Raw genomic sequence first — 24,264 nt, 5'->3', positions numbered from 1 at the left:
CATTGCATCAAAGTGACAGAAAACCACAGAAGTTCATGAAACTGAGCACAGAACATTGGCTATTTTTACAACCCCTGCACTCCTGTCCTCCCAGATCAGCAGTCATGAGAGTTTTTGCACATTTGGATTGGCTTGGTTGAACCTTTAACAGATTAGGTGCTGAAAAATCACACAAGTTGAAAGCACAGTAGCACCTCAGAAATACAAACACCAGAGTTATGAACTGACCCGTCAACCACACCCCTCATTTGGAACTGGAAGCACGAAATCAGGCAACAACAGAGACACCTCTCCCCCCCCAAAAAAAATTTAAGTAAATAGTACATTACTGTGTTAAATGTAAACTACTAAAAAATAAAGGGAAAGCAGCATTCTCTTCTTCACAATAAAGTTTCAAAGCTGTATTAAGTCAATGTTCATGAGTAAACTTTTGAAAGAACCACCATAACGTTTTGTTCAGAATCATGAACAACCTCCTTTCCCAAGATGTTTGTAACTCTGAGGTTCTACTGTATATCAGAATCTAAGCACAGGTCCAAAAGTCATAAGCCTAATAGTTAGTAAACTAGTAACTTATTGTGCTTGTGTTTTACTTACAGAATTGTAATCTTTTCATTTTGGCCAATGTGCGTCTTTTTACATTTGAGGAATAAATATGCTTATAAGTGAACTATTTGGATCATAGTGACACCTAGGGATCCCAATCTTGAGAGACAGACCAGTCCTTGCTTACAGACAGCCCCCCAACCTGAAGCAAATACTCACTAGCAACCACACACCATACAACAAACACTAACCCAGGAACCTATCCTTGCAACAAAGCCCTATGCCAACTCTGTCCACATATCTATTCAAGTGACACCATCATAGGGCCTAATCACATCAGCCATGCCATCAGGGGCTCATCCACTGGCACATCTACCAACATGATATATGCCATCATGTGCCAGCAATACCCCTCCGCCATATACACTGGCCAAACCGGACAGTCTATACGCAAAAGAATAAATGGACACACATCTGACATCAGGAATCATAACATTCAAAAACCAGTGGGAGAACACTTCAACTTCTCTAACCAATCAGTGACAGACTTGAAGGTGGCAATTTTACAACAAAAAACTTAGGTTTGAACAGAGACTGGGAATGGTTGGGCATTACACTAATTGAGTCTATTTCCTCATGTTAAATATCCTCACACCTTCTATGGGTCATCTCAATTATCACTTCAAAAGTTGTTCTTCTCTTGCTGATGATAGCTCATCTCAATTGATTGGCCTCTTACAGTTGGTATGGCTACTTCCACCTTTTCAGGTTCTCTGTCTGTATAAATATCTTCTTGCTGTATGTTCCAGTCTATGCACCCAATGAAGTGGGCTGTAGCCCACGAAAGCTTATGCTCAAATAAATTTGTTAGTCTGTAAGGTGCCACAAGTACTCGTGCTCTTTTTGCGGATACAGACTAACACAGCTGCTACTCTGAAACCAATCATATAGCGTAGGAGTCCATTATCCTAGGCATTTTATAACACATAACAAAAATAAGCCCCTGCCCCCAAGAGCTTATTGAAGAGTATTTTGTTTCAGAAAACCTTTGCCAGCCGTTACCTCCCAACTTCCACTCACTGGTTTATTCCGTGTTTTTAATCAAGGAAATAAAGTGTAGGGGTTTTTGGTCAGGGGGCAATATCAAAACAAACCCGCGGAATCTTCACATCTGATTTAAGAGTTTACCGTTGGAATGCAAAAGCTATCTTTGAAAACGCAAGCTAATTCCCTACTTTGTGGTTACAGATTTCATTCTCGTGAAATTGTGAGTCAGTGTCCCTCTTTCACAACCTATATCTAACAAACAAAGGGTGGAGTGAAACAAAGAAAACAAGCCAAGGAATATATTTAATTGCCATTAATAACCTCTGGCAGCTCAACTCATTTTGCTTCTGGCCTGAAGTCTCACAAAGTGCTAGAGGTCCATTAATACCAGGGCTATTACATTTTAGTGCTCATGTATGCTTTTATTCTTCTGTTATGAAGCAAACAGAGGTCATGTCAGGAAAAGTCTGGTGACAAGATGTTTGTCACAAAGAGAATTTGAAAAGAAATCCCCAGCTCATCTTGTGTTTCTCAGAATACCAAATAAGTCCCATTCTTTCTGGCAGCTATATATCACTCAAATTAGTACAAGAGAAGTAAGCAAAGAAACTGATCGATGCATCTAATTTTGTCCACTTGCTGATAGCTTTTTTTAAATTGATTATAAATGTCCATTAAAAACAAAAATGCAAGAACAGGAAAGACTCTCCAGAGCACATTCAAAGTGAAAGCTGCCATCTAGGGACATAGACCTTCACTAAGGCTCACAGGTTATGTCTACACAGCAAAGAAAAAAACCCTGGCACAGGACAGCCATCTCGGGCTCATGGGGCTCAAGGGCCGTTTCACTGCTGTGTAAGACTTCTGGGCTTGGACTGGAGCCTGAGCTGTGGGACACTCCCACCTCACAGGCGTCTAGCGCCAAAGGTTTTTCTTTGTTGTGTAGACATACCCTCACTGTTTAAGAATGAGAGTAGCGGTGAACACAAAAGTATTTCATTTAGTTTACAACCTAAGCCATCATTCACTATAGACATCCACAAGAGAGAGAGACAACTCCCATATTGTCCATACTAGGAGGACTCCTCTACCACATGAACTATACCAATATAGTTAAATCAGCACAACGTTTGGGCTTGTCTACACTGGCACTTTACTTGCTACAACTTTCTCGCTCAGGGGTGTGAAAAAACACTCCCCTGAGCACAGCAAGTTTCAGCACTGTAAAGCGCCAGTGTAGACAGTGCACCAGCGCTGATAGCTACGCCCCTCGTGGAGGTGGTTTTACTAGAGCGCTGGGAAACCTCTCTCCCAGCACTCTGCCACAACTACACAAGCCATATTAAAGTGCTGCTGTGACAGCGCTTTAGCCTTGCCAGTGTAGACTAGCCCTCTGTGTTTAGACAAGCCCCAAGCGTACAACTTGTGGGTTACGTGGTACTGAATAGCACGAGGTAAGGGAAGGATGACAAAGCACGAACCACTCTGTAACTATCTTCGATTTCACTTATAAATCTCTAATGCAGTTTTAGATCACTTGTTCCTGATGTGAATTTTTACAGCCTATTTGTACAGCGCCTACTGTAAATCTCTAGCTGGTGCCCCATTAGATTAATATGAGTTCAATAAGGTTCTTTTGAAGAAAAAATATCTAAGTGTACTAGAAATGAAGAATCAGATTTAATATAGCAAATCTGAACTTAAGTTTTGGGGGAGCACAACACCTCATTCCAAAATATCTACTAACAATACAAGAAACAAAAGACCCTATAAAAAGAAAACAGTAAGGGATCAGTAGGTATTAACTTGTTCCTCTCTGTGGAATAGCACTGTCTGTGAATGAGGAATATGGAAAAAATTGATCTATTTAGCTTTCCATTACATCTGTATATCCAAGAAACCTGTCCAAGCCACACTTGTTACCATATTAAAGGGGACAGTTTTTGAATGAAAGGTGTGGAGGAACAGACCATGCAGGAGTTCATCCCGGTTCTCGAACTCATAGCCCGTTTGGCTTCTAAAGCACCAGATGTTAAGTTTCAGAGTATTTTCAAAGAAAATGATCAGATCCTTCCATTGCTACCTTCAAGCTGCACAATTCCGACAATGAAATAGAGAGTAGAAAACTGAATAATCATTAACTTATTATGATGAACACCTCTCATTTTTTGAAGTCTACAGGCGTGGGAGTCCCCAAACAGCGCCTGGGAAGTTACCAAAAGAAGAATATCTAGTTAGAACAGAGGATAAAAAGTCAGGACTCCTGTGTTCTATTCCCAGCTCTACTACTGACTCATTGATAGGTCTATACAGAAGTGATTAGCATAAGGTATCCCAGTCTGCTAAATAGATTTAATACTTAACCTCACTGGGATTTAGAGGCTCAGGGTATGTCTACATGGCAACTGGGAGGGTGCCTCCCAGTCCAGGCAGACAGACACATGCTAGTGCAGCTTGAGCTACTGCGTGAAGGATAGTGGTGTGAACATTGCAGCACAGGCTAGCAGTCCGAGTTCAAGCGTGACAGACACACTGGGTCCGTAACTGAGCAGCTGGCCTGTGGTGCAATGACCATGCTACTTGTTTTAGCACACTAGCTCAAGCAGATTTAGTGCACTGCACATCTGCCTGCCTGGCGAGTAAGGCACGCTCCCAGCGGCTGCATAGATATACCCTTAGTTTTCTGTGAAGCAGTTCTGAGATTTTGGGATCAAAAGGTGCTATATGTTAAATGCAGCTAAGTGCTTTCAGAAAGGAGTATACAGAGCTCATTTAAAGCACTTTATTTTGGGGTCCACTCCTTCCAAGTACAGATTAGTCCTACCAGAGAAGACGAACACACTACACTTTTAAATATCATATTCAACAATGGTCAGAGCTTCAATTTTTAAATTCTGTTTTGGTCCTGGAGAAGCCTCTTTTCAAGTGATCCAAGCATGCTAGTCAGCTGCTCATACGTTCTGGCTAGTTTAATTAAAACATAAATATCATGACTTACAGGTGCATCTTGCCTTTCAGGCGACCCATGTAAGACCACCGTACATTGGGGCACAAACTAGGTCATTAAAATAGACCTTTCAATCTTTGAGCCAGTTAAGAACCCGAGGAGCCACAAACAACAAGCCCTAATGTAAGCATCTCTATGCTTTAGTAGACCACTGCAAATCCAGCAAAAGATGGACAACTGCAGTCAAAAGCTGAAACTTACAGATAGAATTATACAGGAAAAAAGAGGCTTCATATTAAGTGAAAGGTAAAAATACTTATGATCCTTTAATCTGGCTCGTATCCCAAGAGGAACACTCCCCAGGCAAAACACTGCTGTAATCACCTTGGTGATTGAGAACCATATGAGAAAACAAATGGGAAAAAAGATTGTAAAAACATTTTCATGGCAGTAAAGCAAAAATTCACGTGAAAAATGGAGATGTACATAGTAATGACTTAGCAAAGCTGGGGATAGAGCATGAAGTCATACCAGCTCTCTTTTTTTTGTATATTATACACACACACACACGGTAAGCATTATTTCTACACTTATAAAGATGTACAAACACAGATTCAGGAAACTGCCTAAATTCTGAGAGTCCCAAGAACTCATCCTGAAAGTGCAAATATTTCAAATTAATGCAGAAATATGAAATTGATTATATTGGAGGGGCAAAGATGGGATGGATAAATCAGATCTTTGACTGTCACAATCCCTTCAGAACAGTTTTTTGTAAGAAACCAAAGCACAAACTCAGACTTTCATTTCCCCAGTGTTTCATTTTCTCACAAGTCACACTTTTCTTGCAATATCACACTTCATCCTGGCAAGAGTGAAGCATCTGAAGTGCAGGTGAATTTTTGTAGCTGATTAACATTTATTGAACAACGGTCTAATTTAACACTTGTATCTTTAAATTTAAGTCTCTATTCTCATTTGCTTACTTAGTATTTCAGAGGAGCTGCAAATTACACCAATATTTTAGAGCATACATTGCCATAGCAACTTACACAAAATTTAACACATTAATGCGACACTGTCAGTAATTTTAAGAAAACAGGACAAGCAACCATACAACAATCGATCAAAAATTGCCAAACTAAGTGCAACTTGCATCATGCCCTTAAGGCTGCTATGTTCTGGCAAAACATCACAGGCAGAGAAAGGTCTGAAGTCAAGGCCTTGCACTAATCCCTAGTATCGATTAATTCTTCAGACCCCAACCCCACTGGATCTGTTACTATTGATTTGTCTTAGGGTTTTACACTGCTGCCCATCAGTATGATAACAAAGTGTCCTCAACTAAGATCAATAGTTCATGGAGTATCTGACTTCTCTCTTTTCAGACTTGAAAAACTGTTTGGCATAGGATTGTTTGTTTTTTGGGAGGGGCAGTGAACACTGGTTAATATTGCGAATGTGCTAACAAGTGAGATGGTTTCTCAAATAAGTGGTTCCCATATCATGGTTGAGAGACAGCCAAGAGCTGGAGAGGAAGAATTAAGTAGGAAGATGGGAACAAAGAACTGAGGTCATCTATAAAACCTCATTCATGTTTCATCTGCTTTTATTTAAACATTCTAGATGAGGGGAGGGAGGAATATAGAACTCAAGAGCCTTGTCTAAAGTTAACAAAGTGAGCTCCTAACAATATGCAAGCTTTGATTCGTGAGATCACATGACCTGTCATATGATTTCTGAAAAGCCTATAGCAATGGCAACCAAGAAATCATCATCGGCTCTATTTGACAGCCTTAAGAAATATTATTTGGATACTAGCCATTTGAGAGTACTACAATGCTTGGAGGCAAAACCACTCTCTAAACTGTTTCTGCTTTAAATAAAATACATCTCATCTATGCTGGTGACATGTTTGCTGCCAGATAATCCAATGAAGCAGAGCTGTAAATAAATAGCAGAAGTTGCCTGCATGGCCTTTGGCTTCTCTCAAAGAAAGGGGCATTTCACATGGGCACACAATCATCATTAGAACAAATCTGGTTCAAGATTTAGGATTTAAAGGACAAAGTTTTACACAAACCAATAATCCCCTACAGAGTTTGAAACTCAAACACTGCAGTATGACAGAGCAGGAGAAACTAAAGGCAAAATTAAGTAATAACTGACAATGAACAGAAGTAAAACTGATCAGCATCTTTTCATTGTCCAGAGGAAATATAAGTTAACAGCAAACACTGCTAAACAAATCAGATTAAAAGCCTGTAGTTTGAATAACTTGTCATTAACAATAGTAGCAAGATAGTTATGTCTTAACTTTAAAAATAGAAAAAATACTTTCAAATATAATACTGTATGAGAGATTTGTTCATGGTTTTTTACTCCAGGTGTTCCACAAATGTATCTGATTTAGTTTTGGTGTACCATCAGAAATCGAGCTCACTTTTGAAGAGAAGTTTGGCCAATTTTTGTTCATCTTGCGTACACATTGGGCTAGATCTTCCAATGAAGCCAAAGGAACTATGAAAATTTATATTTGCTGAAGATGTGGCCTTGAGACTACTTTATTGGCATTACAGTAGCAAATTCACTCATTGATCGGACGGAGCCCCATTGTGCTGTACATGCAAATAATGAAATACAATCCCTGCCCAGAAAGAATTTACAACTTAGAAATTTCAGTTACCCTCTAAACCTCTTAAAATGCCAAAAATAAAGGTAATTAACTGTACTACTTGCCCTCACGAAAGATTATGCCAGGATCCTTCCTTAAAAAACCTTTATGACTCAAAAGTCTACACCAAGAGTTATCTGCCAACCACAGAAATACATACAGGAGCTTCACTATACTTTTCACGGAACTTTAAGCAAGTTGGGATGTGACAGAACATAAATGTGGTAGAACTATGGTACAGCACCAATTCCTTAGACTGGCATCAAGCTGCCAGCGTGAACTGATGCAAAATAAGCCGAATCAACTAAACCTTAGATTTTCTGTTCAGATTGGAGAGGGCTTTTTAAAAAAAAAGACCACATTTGTGTTCTGTGAGGGGAGAAATATTTTATATTATTGTACCATTTACAGTAGGTCTGAGTTTGCTACCAAAATTAATCTTTAGGATCTCAGGGAATTATTCATGTGCCCTACAGTGTGTTTTAATATTCTGCATTAATACAATGTTCTTGTGGTACTGAGGAATTATATTTCAGTGATCAATATTTGATACTTAAAGGTCAGCCTTTGCCATTTTACCTTGCAGTCTCAGGGCTGGTCTACACTGAAAAATCCTCACCCCAGAGCAACATGTTAAGATGACCTAGCCCCCACAGTTGGACAGCACTAGGTCAACAGAAGAATTCTTCCATCAACCTAACTAATGCATCTCAGGGAGGTGGATTACCTATAGTGACAGAAGAACCCCTCCTGTTGCTGTAGTGTCTAAACTGATACTCTACAGCTGTGCTACTGTAGTGCTTTAAGTGTAGACATAGCTTCATTCTATCCTCTTTCTCAAATACAGCATGATTTTGTATTAGAGAACTTAAGAGGTGTCTTCCTGTAAGGCAGCTGCACTATAAACTGGAAGAATGTCATCTTTGCTGTATTGCATGCTTCGTGGTCTCTATGAAGCCAACATTTGCATGGCTGGTTAGATTTAACTTTATAACACTGCTCTACAGTCAAAATGCTTCTGAAATAAATGTAGTCCAACTTTACTAATTCTGGGTCACTGAGAACGAAAATGATGCTTAAAATGTTGATTGGCTCTAGTTTTCAAGATACGCTATTGGGTCAGTATATACGACCCTTGACTTGTGAATGGCGGAGGATAAGTGAGTTATAAAGGGAAGGGATCTCAATTTAAACCAGAAATGACTAAAATACATCTTTGACTGGATCTATGAATAAATCTATGACTGGGTTTGGACAGTACTTGCTTTTTAGGCAAAACAATGAATGATGCAATCTGAAGCTGGTATTGCATCATACATGATATGAATTGCACCATGTTATTCCTAGAAGTCATAGATGATGCGATCGTAACGAAGCTTACATCACTCTGCTGAACAAATTGCCCTATATCAGCTCTAGAAATCATACAGTGTCGTGCTCTCTTATTTGTCAGTGTTTGATTTTGCAAAGGGACACATTTCTGTTTAGCCAAACAGAGAGGCCTCATACTTATGTGAACAGTGTAGATAACTTCTGCTATGTTTGCGTTGAAGTGACTTTCGCATCACAAAAGCGCAGTATAACCATTATAGTTAAGAAAGCCTATCACCTTTATTTTGGCTGCAAAATTGGAGATCAGGACAAGAGGTGGGCCCCACACATATGCTGCAACACTTGTGCAACAAATCTTCGCCAGTGGTTGAACAGGAAAAGGAAATCTATGCCTTTTGCAGTGCTAATGATTTGGAGAGAGCCAACAGATCATACCAGCAATTGTTACTTCTGCATGGTGCCTCCAGTTGGGAAAGGTGTGTGTCAAAGAAGAAAAAGTGGACTGTGCATTATCCAAACATTCCATCAGCTATACGCCCAGTACCCCACGGAGAAGGACTGCCAGTTCCCGATGCACCAGAATCATTCTCACTTGAGTCAGATGAGGAAGAGGAAGAGGATGAAACTTCTGGTCCTGAACCATCAATGTCACAGGACCCACATTTTCTCCCATCCTCCTCCTCTGAACCATACCTCATAACACAAGGTGAACTGAATGACCTTTTCAGGCATTTGGAACTACCCAAGAGTAAGGCAGAGCTGTTGGGTTCCAGACTAAAGCAGTGGAATCTCCTGGCAGGCTATCAGGGCAAATGGAGCCCATCAATGCTTGCAGACTATTGCTGGACAGTGACAAGAGATGCTCCATTTAACGAATACAAGAGACAAGCCAAGAAGCGCCAAGTAGATACTGAATAGGACTAAACTATGTATGTAATACTTGTTTGCCTTTTGTTTCATAATAAATTTTATTTATATAACCCTTTTGCTGATTTTTAAAGTGTTACATAAAGACAGGCGAAATATCATCATGTAAAGCAACCATAAACACATGAAAAGACCTAGGTTTACAATTTATGATTAAAACTCTACTATCTACACAATATACATAGACATAAAATGGAAAAACTTAAATATCTTAGAAACAGTAGCCAGTTGTTTTAATTGTCATATTTGAATTCAGCACATCAAAATACATAACAAATATCACATTTTATCTCTGAAGCAGATGACTTCTCAAAAATTGTAGACCAGTGTAATCACATATAGTGTTGAATGTTTCAACCACCACTCAGGAATGCATCAGAAACCTTGATCACAATTCCTGGTGCACAGGCAATGAAGCCAAGTTTTAAGAACTGATTTATTTCACCTACAAACTGATGTTCAGTATTTATTTATTTTTAAAGGTACAACTACATCTTCACAGCTAGCATGTTACTTTCTGTACTGACAATGAATAATGTGACTCCTGGCATGTTGCTCTAAAAATGAGCAGTTTTACTTTTACTGTAACAATACAGATCCTCTCAAATGCAGAGCAAGTGCTATTTACAAATAGATAAAGTATGACTAGTTGGTGTGGTAAAGTCATCATTCAAGATTTTAAATACATCAAGACTATCCCAATGAAAAAGGGGTCTGTTAATTTTTAATCGTAATAACTACACAAATAAATCTCTCTTATTTGACCATATCCTTTTACAGCTTTGGAAATGTATTGAGGAAAACTAGAGTCATCATATAGCACTCAGATACAGTACACATTCTACTTGATCTCACTCCTTTCCCATTAAAGAATCTGGCTGCAGCTTTAAATACTCTGCAAAGCATTTGTCTACACCAGCATTTCCCAACCAGTGGATCATGACCCCTAGGGAGGGTCATGAGGCATTGAAAATTTTATTGCATTCTGAAACAAAAATCTCACTCCCTTACTGTCCCCCACACACCACCACTTCAAAGTCAGGTATTTTCTATCAACCTCTTGAAACAGACAAGTTCCATAGGTTTATCAGTGATATATTTTTTACACTCTCTCTAAGAGTAGATGCAGGAGGTCATGATTTTTTTTTTTTTAAAACACTTCAAATACAGTGGTTGACTATCTGAAAGATTGACTTTAGGTACAGAAGTTTTAATTATCTCATCACTCTATGCCAATGCAAAACAACAACACTGTATGAAAATGCTAATTCCAGGGTTTCTTGCATGCCAGCAAAGATTGGGTCTTGCAGATAACCAAACACACCTGTACTATAACATCTCCTTAGAACTTTGAAAATAAGAAGCTAGCTTCACCATTCTGCTTTTCTGCAGTTTGTAAATACTGATTGCCCTCCAACATCCACTTGGAACACAAAATAACTTCTTTGATGTCTGTCAAAAGCAAAAATCATGGTATCAATGACTTCAGATTCATGCTGCTTCTTTGAATGGTTGCCTCTACAGCATCACAATAAAAGCATTACAGGTGTAATAGCCCAAAATCTAGAAACTTCTTGTGGTTGCATGTCCTACTACATAAATTATCACCTTAATATTAATGAATAAACCCATCTCTCACACTGGAGCACAAGTTTCAATACAAGTAGAATTCCAAATTGATTTAAACTCAGACCCATATGCAAGTATACCTATTACAATAAAGTAGAAAGAGTGAGATGAGGTTTAGCAATGCAATGGGTCAGATGTTACAGATTCTGCCTGTACAACAACATTCTGGAATGAGAAAAATTAATTATATTTCTTAGGCTATTGCTTATAGTATGAAGGCCTAAAGAGAGAATCCTATTGATCTATTTTTGTTAGTTCTACCCAGACAGCTAATAAATACAAAGTCCAAGTTAAGAGGCACTATTCACATTGTAGACAAAAATAAAAGGCGGATCAGTTTCCAGTAACTGTTCTCACCTGTAGGGTTACTGGAGAGCAAGTAGACTGTAAAATAAGATACATTCCTAAAAACCCAGAGACCATATAAATTTAGACTGTTGATACCACCTGCCATTTTAAACAGTAATACATGTGTTGTCTTTTATAACAGGTCTCGGAACCTGCAGTTAGACTCCAAATGGCCTAGTTTACATGAGAACTGCTTATTTGATTCCCAGGTGAAATTTCAATCAAAACAAATATTTCATTATAACAATTTTATTTTAAGATACCTTGTAAACTAGAGGCTGCCTGCAAGGAAAGTCAAGAGTTTACAGACACTCATGTTTTCCCATCAGTAGATTTGAGACAATTAGGCAGGTGAAAAATTAGTTTAGTTCCCACTTAAAGAGGCTGATTAGGAAACTTCCAAACTGTTACACACCTGTGAAACAGGCAAAACACAAAATATTTGTAGAATACTAATCATTCAAGTGAGAATATGCTAAGCAAAATTATTAACAAGACAATTCCAATATTAATTGAAAAGCAATATACAAATAGTGATATAAGCGGGATGGGGAGGTCACATACCATTTAATACCTTGCATAGGCAGAGCTTATTGTGCACACCAGGGATTCCTTGCAGCTGTACACTCAGCACCTCCACGACCTCTTTGTGGTTGTGTTACATAGCTGGCAAGGGCTTCATAGGTCCCCATGTTTCCCCACTGATGCTTAGAACATTCCCTGAGGTGCAGAATTGACCTGGTGTGGCAGTCTAATTTATTGTGTTACATACTGACAAACAGGAATGCCATTGAGTTGAGGGTAAGGACCCAAGTTCTGCCAGTAACAATACACATTTGAGGGCATTACATGGGAAAAATGGAGGCATATTTGTTCCCCCCCATGCCACATTTTATCCAATGCCTAATTAAAAAGGTATTTCTATCCTCCAAGTATTACAGACATTGGCTAACAGGCTATTTCATGTAGTGACTTTTTAGCTTCCTACAATATTCCAGGGCTGTTCTATAGTTTTAAATTTTTGCTTGGATGCTATAAGGCTAAGGGCTTGCCTACACTGGAAGGGCTACAGCCGTGCCGCTGTAATTCTTCAGTGTAGACTCTACCCACACTGACTGGAGCGGTTTTCCTGTTGGCATAGGCAATCCACCTCCCTGAGAGAGGGTAGCTACATTCACAGAAGAAATCTTCCATTCCCTAGTGCTGTCTACGCTGTCTTAGGTCTGTTTAACTACGTCACTCAGGGATCAGGATTTTTTATACCACCTGTGCAACACAGCAATGCCAATTAAGTTCCCAGTATAGGCCAGTCCTAATAAACAGTGACCCTACTTCCTCAGTACATTCACATTTTGACTTTATTCTATTAATCCAATTTCTCCAAGCTTTTTTTTAAAAAAAAAAAAAAATTAGGAGAAGAGCTCTAAGATAGTGGAATACTACCCAAAGGAAAGGGTTGGAAGCCCCATCTTTTAAAACTTTAGGAATAAACTGGACAAAGCACTAGAATCTGTAATCTAGATAGAGAACAATTCTTATAAAGGAATGGACAAGATCATCATCATTTTAAGCCCTCCGGAGCCCAGTCATGGACCGCAGTCTCATTGTGCTAGATAGGCTCTATACAGATACACAGACCCTCCTTCAAAGAGTTTACAGTTTAAGTACAAAACAAGAGACAACAGATGGATACAGACAGGGGATTACAAGGAAACAATGAGATAATACTTGTCAGAGCACACCAACATGATCTAACAGGTATCTTCTATCTCTAATTCTCTGATTCTCTTCTAAATGGAGAGGACAAAAAAGTTGTCTAAATGCCATGTAACAGCTTTCACAATATATTCTTTCCTATAAATGGCAATGGGATATGGCACCAACCTAGCTAGACAATCATCCACCTACATGAATTTCTAAAATATCCATCACATTAACCTCTACATAATTTCTCTTAAAAGACAGTAATTTGTCTAAACTGAAGGCTGCTCTTACTTTTCACAACGCATCATCTTCATTTCTAAGTTGCTCATTGCCATATTATATGTTGAGGCCTAGATTCATGTACATATTAAGAATATACTGATTGGTAATTTTTGGTAATATAAGTCTGCAAATGAACACTGTCAAAAAGTTTAGGATATACCATTTAAATACAGATAAGTCTTCAGTAGCTGTCAACTTGAGTGTATGACAATTGATTTAGTGATCAGTATTCCTATTAGACAATTCTCAAGAGTCTTAGTTGTTCCCCACTTTGCACTATAACAAAGAAAAAAAAAGAAAAAAACTTTCAAATATACGTATGTGGCAGGTGAAAGCACCTACCATTATAGACATCTGTTTGACAAAGCTTAATTGATCTGTGGAATATTTTGCAGAAGAATATGAGTGGTTTTACAGACTATTTTTAGATATATATTTGTTAATTCTGTATTTATTTTACAGAGTCAAAGATGTCCACATGCAAAAGCAGTAAGTTTATAAATTAAGTACAGTTTACTCAAATAAGCACATTTGCTCAAAATGAACCCTTAACAGAAAAAAAAAATTCAAAGACAAACACTGTATAAAGACACCAAGCAGAACTAGTAAAATTGGCACACCAGAAATATTCATGCTTACTACAAAAAAATACAAAAAACAAAAAAACAAAAAAAAATATAGGAAACTCATTCTGCTTAGGAAAAATAATTCAAGAAAGTGAGACTGGCAACTACCTCTCACAAATATCCCAATTTCTCACTGGCAACAGGTTGCTCATTTTGGTAGGTAAAATAATGAAATTAAGAACAAAACCCATTTTAGTTCAGGCAACAAATGTAGAGGCAAAAGTTAGTTTTGCCTTCTTTGCTTCTTTCTAAAAGGGTGTGTGTGAAGCATTTTAAATGGTTACAACTAACTTGTTTTTCTTGGAAGGTTATGCATGACTGAGGAATTAATAGACTATGATAGTTACCAAGCAATTGAAACCTAACTGAATCAAAAAAATCACTCAGACTTTAAAGCTCTAAATGCCTTATTTAACTTAAAAGCGTAACAAAAGACCCTAGTTACAATCGCTTCAATTAAGGCCTGGGAAAGCTGAAAATCACTTCTCTGGGTCCACCAATGAGGCCTCTACAAAAGGCGGATGACAAGACTTGACATGCCTGATATTACAGAGGTGAAAAAAAAATTTTTTTTTAAATATTAAAGCCTTTTTTTTTTTCCCCTCATTTTTAACTAAACAGCTATTCTCCATCTCCAGACTCAACTTTGAGGCCAACAGAAAATCAAACTGAGTATTTCCTAAATGAGCAAACAATTTGTGGATGGATTTTTAAGAAAAACCATTTCATACATCAGAGTTTTCTGACTTCCTTGAACCTTCCACTAAGCATCATGGAACCAGATATATTTCTACACTTCTGTATAGTATATCAGGTTTTGGTGAAAGCAGGCATAGCCATATACAAATAAACCTTTTGTTAGGGGCATAGAAAAGATCACTTCCAAAAAAGTAATAAATATTGTTCTAGTCACATAACTGCTTGAAATTAGTTCAGCTAAAAGAAAGTCACAAACATAACTGGGTCAGTCAGTTGTGACTATTGACATTGTCTAAATATACAAACAAGACAAATGATTAAAAATATATACAATTTGAAACGTAGTACGACAGTAGATGCTAAGCCACTAGATGTTCTCCTTTTCATTTTCCAGCTCAATGTTACCATTTAGAATGGCTCACGTCAAGTGGCTGTTCTTTAACAGTCCACTACAAATGCTTTTTTGCCGAGTTCTACAATTCAAGTCTGTAGAACAAGCAGCAGATGAGATAATTGTCCACCCACTCAAATCAAACTTATAGTCCTTAATATAGTGAAGACGAGTCACTCATTATAGCTGGCAGTGATACAATTCATTCAGGCTTATGTTTATTGTGAAAAACAAAAACAGAAAAGCTTTCTTATCCTGCTATATTAACACCCACTTACCACATCTACTAACGTTTTATCAAATACAAACCACACAGGATGGAAAAATGAAGTTTAACTATTAGATCAACAGTATCTAAAACTGAATGTAAAGAAAGACTTGTGGGAACAAATTTGCTTCCGCTATCTGTGTAATGAAACAAAGAAATGTGATAAAGGGTAAAATAATAGCGCCAAACTGTGTTCCATGAACTATTCCTGTAATTGACATCTTGGCCAATGGTTAGAGACACCGAGACATTTTCCTGAAGCCTTTTTCATAGATATATTCAACATGATTCTAAAATATTGCCATAGCCATTTTCACAGTTTAGGGCAACCGTACCTGTATTTTCCGCTCATGGTCCACCAGTGGCAAACATTTTAGAGTCCCAGCTCCGCAGCTGCCAGCCATCTTGGCTGATGACCCATGTCTCTCTCCTCCTTGACCAGGATTTTTCCTGGCTGCACAGTTCATGAGTTCCCCAGCATGTCAGTCTGCCTAAGGAGGCCTGTTTTGCTTTCTCCTCAAAGGCTACAATCAGCATAATTGTCCCTAGTTTTAACACACCACACAGCCTAAGCAAGCACATTTATTCTTAAGGTAAAAGTACTACCAAAAAAACATTAAAAACAACAAACAAACCTAATCGGATACTAAGAAGCTTATCACAGATCACCTCCAATTCCAACAAGGGTTCTGAGAGGTGATCAGTCCTTCAAATCCCACCAAGGGTTTTTTCCTGTAGTTGCAAGTTCATAACAGCTGTTAACACATAACAAGAACCCCATGAATAATTCACTTTGAACTTTATACAGTTTGTGCCTTTGATTTTGTCTTCATGTAACAGAAGATGAGCAGATGAAGGTCCTCTCCTTAGGACAAAAAACTTTGAAAAACTAAGTATTTGCATAACTGAAGGGGGTATATTTGCATACACCTCACCCTACAGATTTCCTAGGAAACCCACCTGTTTGCTCCAGAAGTTCATTCTTGTCTGGCACATTGTTTCAAATAGTACTTTGGAACTTATAACACTTCCCAGAGTTTACATTGGTCATGTTTCCCCCCATATACAAGTTACATACAATTCCATAATACTACCTAAACTTTGCATTTATAATACAAAGGACTCCAACTATTTTAAACTTAATTCAGTAAGATCCCTCAAAGATATTGCAGGATACTGCTATACATGTTACAGCCATTTTAAACGTGTCTTCTCATAAGAACATACCACTATCAGCTTCTACTAGGATGAATTATCTCTAGGGTGCTGTTAACCATATACTTCCTGAACTTTTTCCTTGTTCAAATATCTCATTAATTGTACCACTTATTTATTTAATTATCTTCAGAATATACCTCATTGCCATCTTTCAAAACAGATACTCTCAGCTTTTAATAAGTTAGTGAACACACAGGCTTCTTTATAACTGGTCCCATGATTCAGCCTTTTTGATGCATGCAAATAGTTTAATACCTCCTCTGCTGCTAATTATGCCACAAATGCAATACGCTGCTGAAGAACATTTCTATACTAACTACTCTAAAGTAAGCTAAGTACATGAAAGATCTTCTCTAATCCACAGTGAAGGAGAGGAACCTTAACGAGGATTGTGGACAAGTGCCAGGCCAGGAAAGATCAGAAGCAACAGAGCCCCTCTCTCAACACAGAGCAGAGACAGCTACCATCTTTAATCTCTCCTGTGGCTGCATCAACAAGCCACGGGGAATACAAAACGGCTCTCTGAAGAGCCATCACTGAAGAGCAAAACTGAGTGTACAGCCTTTCTAAAGGCTCCCTACTTCCAAACTTGGATGTGCAGATTCTCCTTAAGAGCAGCCACGGATGCAATGTCTATCTCAGCAATGCCAGCAGGAAGGTTGAGAATGCAGGAGCAGCAACATAATTAGACCTGCTGGGATTTCAAGTGATGGAGGTGTACACCAGGCAACATGGCACCCTGGACGCAGTAATCACCCACACTGGCCCCACCAGCATCCTGCAGATCTGTGCTTAAATAAATCACAAGTCTAGACGTTAGTTTTTTATGGGGCGGTTGCAAAGCATGAATTAATGAAATGCCGTTGAACTATGTATTTCCGGTATAGTTGGCATCTTATTTTGTTGAAAGTTTCTGGAAGTTCTTCTCCTCAGCTTGCAAAATGTGTTTTATGTGCTCTCCAAACTTCTTAAAACAAGCTACTAGCAAGAAGTTTTTCAGAACTCTCCTTACCTGCCTGCCTAAGAACCACCTATATTTAATCTATCAGTAGACTGACTTTGCTATGCTGTTTTTAAATACACAGAGCTTCAAAATGATCCATTAGCCTGGCTGATTCAAGCTTCTTACTCCCTAATAAAGCAATCATTGTGTGGCCAGAGCAAGTTATAGGTACTAGCTGTGCCTCAGTCAACACAAACAAAGGTTCAACATACAATGAAAGCAGAAACGTCGTGAAGGCTAAACTCTACATTACCCTTTATAATTATAACACACAAAAGATCACTTGTTTCTTATTGTTGCCAGAACCCTCCCCTTTGCCAATGCCACAGAAGAGCTAAGTAGGGACACTGGCTCCAATTGTCCCTTCTAAAGTGGAGACCAGGATTCTTGCAGACTGGAAGGTCCTTATCAAACCCTCTTTTGTGTAGCATTTCTAATTCTGGGTTAAAGTACTTGACTAGTAACTCCTTTGCCTTTTGCAGGGATTCAGGGCTTGTCTACATCAGAAAGTTGCAGCGCTGGTGAGGGAGTTACAGCGCTGCAACTTTGAAGGTGTACACATCTGCAGGGCACCACCAGCGCTGCAACTCCCTGTTTGCAGCGCTGGCCGTACTCCCGTTTTGTCTCGGGTGTAGAGGATCCAGCGCTGGTGATCCAGCGCTGGTAATCCAATGTAGACAGTTACCAGCGCTTTTCTTGACCTCCGTGGAAGGAGGAAGCCTCTGGTAATCAAGCTGGTTTCCTTTCCCGGTTTGCTCTCTCGGTCCCGGAGCCAGCCAGCAAACCGCAGGGAAGGAGACCTGCTTGCTCGGGGTTCCGGGACCGAGAGAGCAAACCGGGAACGCCGCGGTTTGCTCTCGCGTTCCCGGAGCCAGCCAGCAAACCGCAGGGAAGGAGACCTGCTTGCTCGGGGTTCCGGGACCGAGAGAGCAAACCGGGAACGCCGCGGTTTGCTCTCTCGGTCCCGGAACCCCGAGCAAGCAGGTCTCCTTCCCTGCGGTTTGCTGGCTGGCTCCGGGAACGCGGAGAGCAAACCGCGGCGTTCCCGGTTTGCTCTCTCGGTCCCGGAACCCCGAGCAAGCAGGTCTCCTTCCCTGCGGTTTGCTGGCTGGCTCCGGGACCGAGAGAGCAAACCGCGGCGAAGCTGGTCTCCTTTCCCGGTTTGCTCTCTCGGTCCCGGAACCCCGAGCAAGCAGGTCTCCTTCCCTGCGGTTTGCTGGCTGGCTCCGGGACCGAGAGAGCAAACCGCGGCGTTCCCGGTTTGCTCTCTCGGTCCCGGAAACCCGAGCAAGCAGGTCTCCTTCCCTGCGGTTTGCTGGCTGGCTCCGGGACCGAGAGAGCAAACCGCGGGGAAGCTGGTTTCCTTTCCCGGTTTGCTCTCTCGTCCCGGAACCCCCCTTGAAGCCGCCCAACAGCGCTGCAGTGTGGCCACATCTAACACCACTTGCAGCGCTGGTTGCTGTAAGTGTGGCCACTCTGCAGCGCTGGCCCTATACAGCTGTAGTAATACAGCTGTAACAACCAGCGCTGCAAAATTTTAGATGTAGACATGGCCTCAGACACTTAAGTTAACAATAGCAGCAACTCTCAGCCAATTCAAGAGTAGATGGATTAATGATCTCCTTCAAAGATCTTAACACACAGGAACTGATCAAGTATCAGTGAACATAAGCATGGTACAGACATGTCAGATGAGCGGCTTATTTCCTACTAGTAATATTTTTCCAGTTAGATTTCTAGCATTCCTCAGTTTCCCTCATTTTATACCCCCCTCTGTGCCCATTATGATGTAATATTTATAATACAGTGGTCCCCAGAGGCCAAGAAGCCAAAGCCCCATTGTGCTAGATCCACAAACGCAGTTAATGACAATCCCCATCCCAAAGAGCTTATCATTTAGGATGACTCTGAACTTTCTATTGAGACTGGCATTTTTCCAGCTGAAGACAATTGTATTAAACTTTGCAACCAGTCAATACAGGTCTTTATTCAGCAAGAAGGGTGGCTTTTGAGAAATGCAAATCCATTGTCTCCAAATACACATCCGGAAGGGGAGCAGGGTCACCACAACTCACCTAATTCTTTCTGTTAATTAAACCCACCATTCAGTATGGAGCACTCCCATTAGACCATTGAGTTGATTCTAATTCAGGTCTTAAGTTTTTCCACCTAGAAACTGATTGCTCCCTTCCTCTTAAGATGGTTATATAAAGGATTTTGTAACTTTGTACCCTACCTCTTTCAGGAGCTACAACTCCTCAAATTACTCGTTAATTTATCACTTTACATTATGCATGGAAAGATGTGTTTTTCAATACTTTTTTATGTTAAGAGAAAAATTCTGCGAAGGATTCATAACTTAATTTGGCTCCTGATAAAAATTTATGCTCGGACATGAAAGATCCTTCTGACTAGCTCTAAAGTGCAACCAAGGCCAAAGTGATCCTATTACCATATAACTGTTTTTTTCTTAAAACTGTCAACTGAAAAAATATGAAGTCCTAATCCTGTCGTTCAAGAAGTCTGTCCTATCAAAGGCAGAGCATAAGAGCAATTTTATCCACCAGCTATATGACAATCCTTCAGACATTTTTGTGCAGATTTTGCCATAAATACACAGGACCACTCCAATAAACTTAAGGTACCTGAATTACAAAGACACATGGTCAGAGTGTAAAAGTCCTCAGTAAGTCTCTTTAGCATTTTGCCCCAGTTGCTTTGCCTAACCAGGTTTTTATAATGGCACCACTCACCACAGTATCTATCACAGTACCAGATAATACTGCTCTCATATGTGGGTAACAATATTTATAGCATACTGAAGATGCAAAGTGATATGCAAGAGCTAAACAATTTCAGTGCCAAAATCCTCCTGCACGCAGATTTCAGGTATGGAACCATGTACCTTAACCACATCAGTCCCAGCGCAAACATCCAATACTCTTTCACATCATATGGTGCAGATTCCTTGAAAAGTTTTGCCAGACACAGCAATCTACTTCTTCTCATGGTGGAGAATAATTGTAGATATTAATGGTGGAAAGTTCTAGGGAGGGAAATCCTAGTGCAGACAAGGCCTAAGAGTCACTGCCAGGCATCCATGATTTATAATGCTAATTGCTATCCAACAACACACACAATAATAGACACCAGCATAAAGTGTGTGTCAATATTTGTTGACAAGTCTGCATTAGTAAATATCGGCTGTTTTGGACAGGCTAAACCTTTTAGTTGACCTTCAGATAGCCTTGTCTCAAGGCAATCCGAAGATGCACATCCAGACTTGTCGATGTCTCAATGACACTTCCTAAACACTATCAACAATGGAATCAATGGAGAAGAATAGAAGAGTTTTTATTCCTATTCCTAAAGTGCTATTTTGATTATTACGGATTGGTACTCAAACAGTGGAAAAATACAGTGCTTACCATGACCATTTGGGAAACTATGGTTTAGTTCCCAGTACCTCACTCAAAACTAGCATGTGTTTAAATTACTCTGCAAAGAAATGAGGCAGGGGAAGGAAGAAAACGATGTAAGGTATTTTTTCTTAACAGCAACTTCTTTCAATGAGTAAGTAGCGTCTTTGATGGTCTCCCTCCAGAGGGACAGTGTATTGTGGAGAATCGTTAGAGAAACAACAGTACCAGTAGGAAATATGCATTTAAATTGATCAATGATCTGTATGTACATATGGTTGCTGTAATTTGATCAGTTCTTATCCTACTGCACGTGTGAAGATCCAGAGAGGAAGTTATTCCATGTAGTTTTAAATGGTGAAGAGTTATACTATTCATTCTTTGACTCTCTACATCCCTACAAAAGGACTTATTTGTCGAGTATTTATTCTAGAACTGGAAATAATATACAGTATTCAGTTCTCCTTGACAAAGATGATGGGAGTCACAAAGTAAGGCCTAGGGCCTGTATGAAGATCATAAAGGCATTGATATTTGCAGAGATCTACTGCCAAATAATACGGTGCTCACTATCTCAGTAGGCCCAGCTGCCCTCTAGGAAATTTCTAATTGAAATCTCCACAGAATTATTCATCAAATGTTTATTGAACCCTATTTTGAGTAGAATAATAATAGCTCAAAGCATGAACTACACAAGCATGGATAAAAGGTTAATATACATATCACCATCTCCACAATAAACAAACACATGTAAATAATTTATTATATGAGCTAACAAAAGCTGGCTCTTTCATTAAATACTAGAAGCTGCTAGGTGTTATTTTTTGTGTGCAGAGCACTGAGTCCTTGATAGCAACTACATTTCCTATATCCCCAAAGCAATACCAAACAGTACTTAAACTATATTATGAAATTGAAAGATTCCGTAGTTTTTCGTGATATGTAGCTCTAGTAAATACTACCTTGTACTGTGGAGCATCAGTGTGAAATATCCAAATCTAAAGCTATCTGAAAGTTAATGTCTATCGGAAACAATATTGCATTTCATCCTGAGATCAGCAGTGATACAGAACATAAAACACAAATGAATTTTACAATCTATTTGTTTTAGCAACAAAAATCTACATTTGTTTTTTAATCTCTTCCACAGTCAATACTATTTTGCTCTTTACTGTATTTTGAAGTTGTGATATGTTATCTACTAGCTTGTCCCAGTACTATCATACTAAACTCCACACCAAGTTACTAATTTTCTGCCAAAAAGAGAATTATGGAAGTTGTACACACAAAAGTTTCCAACACTGAGTTGCTTGTGCCAAACCTCCAAAGACTTTTTCCTGATTAACATATACCACGTCAACAATTGATAAAAGAATTCTCATTTCTCAGATAAACCAGTTCTTGATGAGTAATTATTTACTTTCCATCAGTTTCCTGATCTAACTCAAATAATATAGAAGAATACATCAGGTGGTGACATCCCAGTGCTTTCTACCTTAAATAAGCCTATGAATTAGGGCATCTATAGAAATGATTTTTAGGCAGAAGCTAAATGAAATTATTTTAACAAAGAAGCTTAATTATACTTGAACTCAAATTTCTTATACTCCAATCTCGCCCTAGAAAATAGTCCCTTATCTCTTGAAGGCAGCAGACAGGAATTTCTTTACATTACAAATCACATGGTGTAAATACCAAAGCAATCTCCCCTAACACTATAACCAAATACTGAACCAAGAACAAAGATCTCCCACCCACCAGATCCTTCACCTCCCTTTTAATTCTCTTTCCCCACTGCTTCTAGCAGCTTCCTTGAATAGACTCTCCCTTCTGGGCGACCCCCACAAGCCTCTTCTTCCTCATTTTCATTTCTACTTGCCCCCCCCTTGATAACACCCCCTTTTCAGCAGGAAAGTCAGACCTTTTATTTTGATGGGGTGTGTGAGAAAGACTCAGACTCACACAGCTCAGAGAGAGGCAGCAGATGTGAATCACTCCCTCCAGAACCACGCACAGGACACAAGTCCAGCGTGTCCCACTAGATTTTTATTCTCTGGTGGGCAGCCCTGGTTTGAATGGGAGAGAGTCATCACCCTCCCCCAAACCCTACTGAGGGGCGGCAGAGATCGGAGGTGGAAGACAGCTGCCACCTGCCCCAAAACAGTACAGGGGGGAGTCCCAGAGGGAAGGAAGAGGGGCTGCCCCCCTCCACCCAGGAGCCTAGATGGGAAGGCCTGGGGTTAGCTCTTCTGAGGAAGCCACCTCAAGCCCTCCTCGGCTCGCTGTGGGGTGGGGGGCTGTGATTCAGACCCCCCCCCACACCACCACCACCACCACCACAGGATCCCGCAGCGGGAATTTCGCCCCCGGCCCACTCCCCTCCTCATGACTCACCAGGGCCTACGGTGCCCCCCTCAGCCGCCCCGGGACCCCCCCTCAGCCCCCCTCTCCCGGCCCCAGCCCACCTCGTCCTCCTTGTGGTTGCGGATGCCCCGCACCAAGTCCTGCAGGTTCTTGTCGAACATGCGGTCGATGCTGCCCTTCACCATCTTCAGCGCCATCGCGGCGGCGGCGGGGCCGGGCCGGCGGGGCCTGCGCTCGAGCTGAGGGGCCGGGCCGGGCCGCTGCAGCCGCTGCCGTGTGTGTCGGGGCGAGGCAGGCCGGGCCGGGCCGGGCCGCTCACATCCCGCTCGGGGCCGGGGGACGCAGGAGGCAGCGGCGGCCCCAGCGGCTGGAATCTCTTCGCTGCGGGCTCCGCTCAGCCGAGCGCCTGACAAAATGGCGGCCAGTCAGCTGAGGGCTCGGCCCCGCCCCCTCCGGGCCGCCACACGCCACGCCACGCCCCCACAGCCGCTAGCCCCACCCATAACCCTCCGCCCCGCCCCTAGCCCCGCCCACTCCCGCGAAGGTCGCGTCACTGCTCCCTGTGGCTCCGCCCCTGCGTGCCAGAGCCGCGCCTGCTTCTCCTCCCAGGGCCTTCCGGGAGCTAGCCCCGCCCCCTGACCCCGCCCGGCAGCGGGGATTCCCCGCGGCTGCCTCCACGTCACCCGGCCGAAGCTGCCGGCAGCCTTGGGGGCGGGGCTGGGGAACAGCTCCCCCGCCCCATGGCCCCCAGCCCGGCCCCTGCCCGCCTGGCCGTGGAGCGGGCTCAGCCACGTGACACCCCCCCAACTTCACCTGCTCCGACCTAAGCACGTGCTACAC

General features: G+C 40.9%; 1 protein-coding gene across 1 annotated transcript in view; it reads right to left on the bottom strand.

Moving 5' to 3' along the window:
• Window positions 1-23,673, bottom strand: part of AP3D1 (adaptor related protein complex 3 subunit delta 1) — a 71,055-nt gene extending 47,382 nt beyond the window's left edge. Inside the window, exon 1 of the mRNA XM_030540843.1 lies at window positions 23,526-23,673. Within this exon, the coding sequence (XP_030396703.1) occupies window positions 23,526-23,621 (96 nt within the window). The 5' untranslated portion in view covers window positions 23,622-23,673. The remainder of the gene's footprint in view (window positions 1-23,525) is intronic.
• Between the last annotated feature and the right edge of the window lie 591 nt (window positions 23,674-24,264).

This window comes from Gopherus evgoodei, chromosome 22 (genome assembly GCF_007399415.2).
Source record: "Gopherus evgoodei ecotype Sinaloan lineage chromosome 22, rGopEvg1_v1.p, whole genome shotgun sequence".
NCBI lineage: Eukaryota > Metazoa > Chordata > Testudines > Testudinidae > Gopherus > Gopherus evgoodei.
Note: the sequence above shows the minus strand (reverse complement) of the source record. Positions and strands in the feature narration are given on the sequence as shown.